We start from the raw sequence: 9,135 nt of genomic DNA, 5'->3' as shown, positions 1-9,135 counted from the left end.
TTTTTTTTTTTTTTTTTTTTTTTTTTTTGGTAGAATTTATTCATAAAAAACATTGTTTTCCAGCGTTCTGTTTAGGTGCAGTGGGAAACATATATTTAAGTATGTAAAGTATGAGCAATAATCCGGCTTTACCATCAAGAAAACAGGCCTGGTGGTGAATTTCAAAGGAAATCCTGCATTTTCATTGAATTATGTAATTTCATTTGCATACTCAAATCGACTCCAAATTCATATGGACGGAAAGGGAAGCACAAAAATGAGCCTTAAAACAATGAGAACCCCTCAGAAGCTGCTCAAGAGTCGTTTTTATACGCAGCTCCCTCATTTTCCCCCCTAAACTGAAACTGTACAAAAGAGGTTGATTTACACTGGAAATTCAGGCCGAACAAAATCCAATTGGAGCTCACTCGAGCCCTGTTTTGATGTAAGATTCAAAGCCGCTGCAAATTTATTTTATCTCCTCCACTTGCTGATCTCCTGCTTGTAAATCCTGTTGAAGGAGAATAAAAATGAGCGCAGCCCTGATGGGAATTTAATGTCTGAAGTTCAAAGCAGTTTTGCACATCAGAGCGGCCGTCAATCAACTGAACATCTTGCAAGCTGGGCAGGGAGCGCGTTTCTCCGTGGGGAAGAGATCAAAGTGGGAGTCGCGGCTCTGTTTGCTCCCTCGGGATGCCGCTTCGATCGGTTCTTTCATTAAAGTGAATCCAGAAGCAAGGGCTTTTTAGAGGGAAAAGGGGGGTGGGGGGAGCGGGCCCGTCTTGGAACTGAATTTCAGTTCCAATGCCTTTTCCTCTCCTTTAAGTAAGTACAAAACCTAATTACGTCTAAATCCAGATTTTGGCCTGGTTTTCTGCTAAGGATTTTGGAGGACTTCCTAAGTGTTGGCTGTGGTGGTACCACCTAGGACATCCGGGGCCAAATCTCAGCAGAGAACTCGACCAGCCGTCGCGGTTACTGGCCACCTCCTGGTCTTTTTGCTGGCAAAAGTGGGAGGCACTGGTAAAAATTAAGTCACAGAATCACAGAATCTTCTAGGTTGGAAGGGACCTTAAAGATCATCTTGTCCAACCGTCAACCTCACTGACAAAAATAGACACCCACACAACAAACAAGGAGCATCATCACTAAACCATACCTCCCAGCACTACATCACCCCGTCTTTTGAACACCTCCAGGGATGGTGCCTCAACCACCTCCCTGGGCAGCCCATTCCAATGGCTGATGACCCTTTCAGTGAAAAAATTTTTCCTAATATCCAGCCTGAACCTCCCCTGGTGTAACTTGAGGCCATTTCCTCTCGTGCTGTCACCTGTGACTTGGGAGCAGAGACCGACCCCCACCTCTCTACCCCCTCCTTTCAGGGAGTTGGAGAGAGCAATAAGGTCTCCCCTCAGCCTCCTCTTCTCCAGGCTGAACACCCCCAGCTCCCTCAGCCTCTCCTCATAAGACTTGTCAGTCGGCTTTGTGCAGAGAAGGGGCGGTGATGGATGCTTGTCTGCAATTCTGAAAATGTTAAAGTTTCTGGGTTTTTAACTTCTTCAAAAACAAGGGGTAGGAAGAGTTGTACAGTTTGAAACTGGTGTGGAAAACATGGAAGGTATAAATATGTCATAGGAAAAGTAAAACCAGTGATTGCAGCCAAGAATATAAGCATTTACTGTAAATGCCACATGGCAGGGTTTGAGGCTTTAGTTTTTAGTTGTTACTTTAATGGTAAATGTTGCCAAATAGGTTAATAACGTACTCTTAATTGAAACGACTTGGAGGGACTCAGAAGAAGCACATGGAAAATTCTCCAGTGCCATTAAAATGATTGCAATATATAAATTTGTCTGGTTTCTGGGCTTGGTTTTCTGAGTTGTACAGTTTGAAACTGGTGTGGAAAACGTGGAAGGTATAAATACATCGTAGGAAAAGTAAAACCAGTGATTGCAGCCAAGAATATAAGCATTTACTGTAAACGCCACATGGCAGGGTTGAGGCTTTAGTTTTTAGTTGTTACTTTAATGGTAAATGTTGCCAAATAGGTTAATAACGTACTCTTAATTGAAACGACTTGGAGGGACTCAGAAGAAGCACATGGAAAATTCTCCAGTGCCATTAAAATGATTGCAATATATAAATTTGTCTGGTTTCTGGGCTTGGTTTTCTGAGGCCATACATTTGCCATGGGAGCTGGTCTCTTCTCAAGGTCTTTGTATCATGGAACCAGTCATGCTTTACAAATACTTAATAACGTACTCTTAATTGAAACGACTTGGAGGGACTCAGAAGAAGCACATGGAAAATTCTCCAGTGCCATTAAAATGATTGCAAAATATAAGTTTGTCTGGTTTCTGGGCTTGGTTTTCTGAGGCCATACATTTGCCATGGGAGCTGGTCGCTTCTCAAGGTCTTTGTATCATGGAACCACTCATGCTTTAAAAATATCCTCCATTGCAAGGTGCAAAAAGTCAGTTTTAAGGCAAACTGCACCCGAGAAGAGAGATGAGGTAGGTACCCCACATAGTTCAGTCTGGAACGCTCCTTTTTTTTCTCAGATGACAGGTCTGTCTGGGGGCTGGTCTTTAATTTATAGAGTTTAAAGCAGTTGTTCTGCATATTTTATTTATATTGTTTTTCCATTACCTGCATTCTCTTTTTGCTCCTTGTCTGCTGTAGCAGGAGAAAGGAGGGGAGGGCTGAGCTGCAGTAAATTCTTGCTTTCCTTTTCCAGCTCTGCTGCAGATTATTTCAGCATCTATGTCTTCATTTTCCTGATGGGTAACATAAAACTTGCTTACTGAGAGAAGCTGAGGGAATTTCTTGATTTTTTTTTTTTTTTTTTTTTTTTTTTTTTGCATTAAAGTGCCTCAGCAGAGAAAGTGCAACGTAAAGGGGGTGTTTATAGCCAAAACACTGATCCCCTTGGCCTGTGGCACCGGGTTTGGGGCTGCAGGAGCACCCGTGGTGGGGCACTTGAGGGTGATAACTTTATTTTTGCCTTTCTAGAAGGCAGGATTCGTCTGCTTGAACCCCCCTGTTAAGGTCTATCGTGACTGAGGGACCTGAAGTTGAGTTTGGCAGCTTTGTGTGTTCTGAGAAGAGATGTAGCAACACACTCAACATTTTGAAGCAAGATCCATCCAGCTTCACCGCCAGGTCATTTAAAGGCAGTCGTAGTCTGAGAACCGCGTGTGAGGATGCTCTTGTCACTTTGAGTGAGTGCGAGGGGTGACTTTTGGCATAAAATAAAATGGAGAGGAAGATTCCAGATGATTTGGAATTAAACCCCAGCATTTACTGCCCGTGTTCTCAGCCATGAATAATGTTAGTTGCTAACAAGGTATCCTGTTGCCGTCGCTAATAGATTTTGATGGGAGCACTGGGACAATTAACTAACATCCTGAAAAATCATTATCTTTCCCTAAGAGTTTGTTCTTTAATATTCCTCAGAAATATTTCTTTAGCGTGGAGATGTTTTATTTGCAGTCTCTAGCTCTTCTCCGTCTGGTTTTGCCCAAAGATAAACATGGTTTTTGCAAAACCCATCCTTTATCAATTAATCTTAATCTGGAGAGTCTTTAGCCAACAAAAAAATCAACAACATTTTTGCTCGGTTGGTAGAAGCTGTGATTTTTTTGAAGTGGTTACATTTTAATGGGGATAGGAAAAGCCACAGCCTTGATCCAAGAATGATGTTCCTGTGAAATGTCAAGTCTTTTCCTCGATGGAGAGGACTTCGGGGAGTTCTCCGAGAGCAGGTCGCCAATAATTTCACCAAGCAGCTCCTGGCAGAGCGGATGAGCCCATGGCAGAGCTCCATGTTTTGGCTGCTTTTGGTGTCTGACACAGCATCCCTTCTTGATCTTACAGCCTCATCAGGAGGACAGGAGACCTTTCTGTCTCTCTGTCCATCCATTCCTCTCTGCTGTGAAGAGCGAGGACAATGCAGAAGGTCATCAAAACCTCTTTGCCTTACCTGAACTGGAATCAAAATACCAGCACCCGTGGAGTGCTGTTGATTATGCTGTTTTGGATAAAATACCAAAAAGCTCCAAACATCTGGTTCCAATAAGGAACCCACCATAATTTTTGTAGAGCAAGGAGTGCTTGCACCAGCTGCCTGGTCTTGTTCCTGCTGCAGACAGTGTTTTTCACCGAGTGGTATTGATCTGCTGAGCAGTCACCACAATTAAAGATGCTCCAGTGATGAGCAAATTCATAATTACGTGTGTGAGGTGGGGATGGATCAGGACGAGTGGAATTAAACGTTTGTGTATGGTAAGGCCACTGTGTCAAAAGACTGAGGGTTGTAAAATATTGGTAATGAGATAGATTTTTGGGTCAGACTGCTCTGGGACTCCCTGACACAAAAACTTGCACTCTCCATGTACATTAGCATTTATATGGTAGAAGGTTTGCAACTTAAAAATATATAAAATATATTTTTTTCCCCCAGTACTTATATATATTAATAATATTGACCAAAATTGATAGACCTATGTTTAAACTGTATTTATTCTACATAAATTTAAAGCGTGGGGGGGGCAGTGAATTATTTCCAAATATATATGACTCCTTTGTTTTGTTTTGTTTTTTTGTTTGTTTTTTTTTTATAAGTCTGAATTTGAGAAGGGATCAAAAAATGTTGGTGCCTCCATTAACTCTACTTGTTCCCTGGTAACCTCCTTTATCTCCTTTAGGAATAACACAGGTAGTGGTTATGGATATAGATTCAACTAATTTTAAGCCATGCACATTTAAGGAGACAATGTTGTCATTGATGTTTCTACGTGGTAGCAAAGATATTAAAATTAAGCAGTTAGTAATCAATAATGATCAGGTTTTGCATATTCAGAAATTCAGTTTGATTAGAGTTTCTTCAAGTAGAACCTCTAGTCTGATGGGCTCTAACTTTGTAAAATGAGACTTCTTGTGACTCTTCTGGAACCATAAAAGTTAATCTGGTGTTAAGACTGAAGAAACCAGTGTCTGAGGTTTTGTTATGCTTTGCATAAAAGGCTATTTTACTTATAATTCAGAAAAATCATTAAGGAGTTTAATAGTAAGTTCTCAGGAAGTGACTTCTCTGCTAGAAGGCCAAATTTCCAAACTTCTGAGAAGGCTGTGCTGTGCTCTTCACTCAGAAGTTCAATCTCTGCTTTAAGCAAAAAAACCCCAAAAAACAAAATAATAAAAATGAGCCCAGCCTGAATGGTTGTACTGGGATGGATCCTGAACAAAAAGACAAACTCGTGGCCTGTGAAGGCAATGGCAGAGCTGCTCGTGGTGAGTCCCACGTTCCTCCCGGGAGCATTTGCCTGGTTTTGTAATGCTAAAATTTCTGAAAGTGGATCCAGTCACGTACAGAGGTGGTGATCTTAAGCCTACTAATAAATACCTTCCTTTTTCTTACTTTTCACTTCTAAGTCAGAAAAGGTTTTCCTACACCCCAGGTTGTACTGGGATGGATCCTGAACAAAAAGGCAACCTCGTGGCCTGTGTAGGCAACGGCAGAGCTGCTCGTGGTGAGTCCCACGTTCCTCCCGGGAGCATTTGCCTGGTTTTGTAATGCTAAAATTTCTGAAAGTGGATCCAGTCACGTACAGAGGTGGTGATCTTAAGCCTACTAATATATACCTTCCTTTTTCTTACTTTTCACTTCTAAGTCAGAAGAGGTTTTCCTATGCCCTGTGGGTGAGGACCCCATCAACCGATGGAGTTTATGGGGTCCTCCACTGGTGGAGGCTCTCGGTGAATCCTGCATCTGCCCGGCTTGGGGCTGCCACAGCTACCTCCTGTGGAATGGTATTATTTGGAATCGGGCTGAAGGAAAATATATTGGATTAGGAGAGTCTTAGTTTGCTTAAAAAGACTGGCTTCCTGTGGTCATAACTTGAAATTTCCTTGTGGTAACCGATTCCATCTGTCTGCGGGTTTTGTTTCTGCTAATTGTTGTTTTAAGGGGATGATTTAGAAGTGCATTGTTTTATTGTCTGTTTGCATCTACAAACCCCAGCCCTTACAGACAGCGCTCTGTAAGGAAAGAACCAGAAAATCAGTGCCTTTCCATTCTTACTGGGCTCCATGTTTGTTGAAGTAATTACAATTTACTGGATTTCAAGTTCGTAACTGAACTCTTCAGCCAGGAGAACGGTGCTTGTTTATCAGGCAACGTTTTGGGCCTCTGCCGTGTGATAGTGTATATATAGTGTGTTGGTGTCTATACATACAGAAAATCAGTGCCTTTCCATTCTTACTGGTCTCCATGTTTGTCGAAGTAGTTACAATTTACTGGATTTCAAGTTCTTAACTGAACTCTTCAGCCAGGAGAATGGTGCTTGTTTATCATGCAACGTTCTGGGCCTCTGCCGTGTGATAGTGTATATATAGTGTGTTGGTGTCTATACATATATGTATGTGTGTGTGGTGAAAAAATGTATTAATTTAAGCAATTCTGTGCATTTGACAATAAGCAAATAAATAAAGAACAAACATAGGGTGCACTGAGCTCAGTGGAGCATGGAAAGCTCCCCAGTTCAAGGAGAGGGCACTGTTGGAGAGGGTACAGCAAAGGGCTACGAAGATAATGAGGGGACTAGAACATGGAGCTCAGTGGAGCATGGAAAGCTCCCCAGTACAAGGAGAGGGTACTGATGGAGAGAGAAAGGCTGAGGGACTTGGGTCTTCTTAGTCTGGAGAAGAGAAGGCTGAGGGAGGATCTGATCAACACCTATAAATACTTCAAGGGTGGGTGTCAGGAGGATGGGGCAAGTCTTTTTTCAGTGGTGCCCGGTGACAGGGCAAGAGGCAATGGGCACAAACTTGAACATAAGAAGTTCCATCTAAACATGAGGAGGAACTTCTTTTCTGTGAGGGTGGCAGAGCCCTGGAAGAGGCTGCCCAGAGAGGTGGTGGAGTCTCCTTCTCTGGAGACATTCAAACCCCACCTGGACACGTTCCTGTGGGACCTCCTCTGGGTGGACCTGCTCTGGCAGGGGGTTGGAGGAGATGATCTCCAGAGGTCCCTTCCAACCCTATATCTTTCTGGGATTAGAATGGCACTGGGATGGAGGTGCATAGATCTAAGCCAGTGATTGAAGTGCTGTTAATAATAGTTAAATTGGTTGATATCTTTTGATGTAGCTTTTTTGGGGTGTTATTTCCTGGTTTAGTCTGGACAGTATCGAGCAAACCCCTGCTCTGCCCAGTTTCTCTCCAAAACTTGCTTCCTATCAGCTTCCATGCCAGAGAGGCAGGTCAAGGCTCTGCATCCACAAGGGGATGATACACAGCCCTCGCTTGTGGTTTATTGTCATTTCTTTGGAACAGGTTGACGGTACAAAAATTCTTTGATAGGAAGTAAATAGCTTTTTGAAGTACTAGAAAAATCACACCGTAAGTCAAATGTCATCAAAATGTTCAAGGTCATAAAAATGTTAAGAAATAAGATTTGCCTGTGTAAATGATACAGAACTCCATCGAAGTCCTTGAAAGCTTCAGAACGGTTTCCAGTTATTTATAAACTCCTTTTTATTCAAATTTTCTTAAGGCATTGGTTTAATTATATTTTATTGTCATTAGATCTATGCACTAGAACACTTTTTACATTAGAGTTATGAATGTATTTGAATTATTTAACCTAACCAAAATGTCACAGAACCTCAAGTTGCTTCCACTGTTTGAATGCAAATTTGGGTACAGCAAAGAGGTTTTCCATTGCTCTGTTGTAAAGACACAAAAAGGAAATCCTCTTCAAGCAAGATGCTTGGAATAAACCTTTTCAAAGTGAAAGATGAAATAATAGTCCTGGGGAAAGAGTCTTGAGCAAGAAAAAGTTTGACAACAGGAGGAAACACTTCTGATGGGACGTCTGGATGCACATTTCCCAAGCTGGAGCACTCTTATAATCCCATCTTTCAAGGAATATTGTGAAGGAGAATGCCACATATCGTTGTAGAGAGCAGACACAACCAGCCATGATGACTGTTTTCCCCCTAGTTTTGCATTTCACAATTTTTCTTAAGATATGTATAATGTTGGAGTTTCCGAAATAATTATTGAAATTGCAAAAAGATGCATTTCTGTTGTAAATACTGTTTAATAGGTTTAATAAGTGGTGGTAGATTCCTGATCCTGCTGTTGTCATTTCAGATTTGATGGAAATTTTAACACCAACGTTTCTAGAACTATCAGCTGCGACAGACTGTCTACCACTGTTAACAGCAGAGCCTTCAATCCTGGACGGGACTTAAATTCTGGTAAGTAGTATAGTTTGGGGTATTTTCCTTCTGTTGTAGGGCTGGTTTTTTTCCCATTAGACTTTAACATTTCCTTGGCATAGAGAATTAGCATTGATTGCCATAGCAACAAGCTTTTATTTCTCCTTGGAACTGTCACACTGCTCTTAATTTGAGATTTCATGATTGAAAGATGATACCTAAAGTAATGCCTTTAGTCTCAGTACTTTATAAAAATGTCATGAAGATTTTATTCCAGCCTACCATGGATAATTTTGTTGTGGTTTATGCACTTTTTATTTGTTTTTATTGCTTTTTTCCAAGGCATTTTCCTTCCTAGGCCTGTCTGCTTTGGCATAAGTAGTGTCAGCTGCTGAAGGGGCCACGCAAAGAAGTTTCTCTGATCTTCTCGGCTGAGTTCAGCTCATGTGAGGCTGCCTTTGCAGCAATATGCAAAAGCTACGAAATAGAAGGACATCCTAAAATATTTCCTTTCTTTGTCTTGTCAGGGCATTTCCATCTTGACAGTCAGTGCGTTGGCCTGACACGCTTAAAGAGCTAGAAATATGCTTAGAACCAAAATACATACGGCTTATCCTTGAAAAATTCAGCTTTTGGTCCTCCAGTGCAGTAAGGTTTTCTTTTTTTTTTTTTTTTTTTTTTGCATCCTGGTGGATTTGAAATAATACATAGATTTCAGGTTTTTTAATCATAGTTTTTTCTGGCTGTTCCATCTTGGCTTTCAACTTTTTGTGATGCTCTAAATTAGAGAACACTGTAGGCATTGAATTTCATTTAACATAAGGTTTTTGGGTTTGGGTTTGGGTTTTTTTGACAAATGATGCAGACTTGAGATAATGTGAGGGTTTAATTTGAATTCTCGAGCGTCTTTTGGAGTAAAATACTGATT

General features: G+C 41.3%; 1 protein-coding gene across 1 annotated transcript in view; it reads left to right on the top strand.

Moving 5' to 3' along the window:
• The window catches only part of CACHD1 (cache domain containing 1), a 93,948-nt gene that overhangs the window by 19,385 nt on the left and 65,428 nt on the right, over positions 1–9,135 (top strand). Inside the window, exon 3 of the mRNA XM_014937776.1 lies at positions 8,140–8,246. Coding sequence (XP_014793262.1) covers positions 8,140–8,246 — 107 coding nt within the window. The remainder of the gene's footprint in view (positions 1–8,139; positions 8,247–9,135) is intronic.

This window comes from Calidris pugnax, unplaced genomic scaffold, assembly GCF_001431845.1.
Source record: "Calidris pugnax isolate Ruff unplaced genomic scaffold, ASM143184v1 scaffold29, whole genome shotgun sequence".
Lineage (NCBI taxonomy): Eukaryota > Metazoa > Chordata > Aves > Charadriiformes > Scolopacidae > Calidris > Calidris pugnax.
This window is presented reverse-complemented; position numbering and strand designations above follow the sequence as displayed.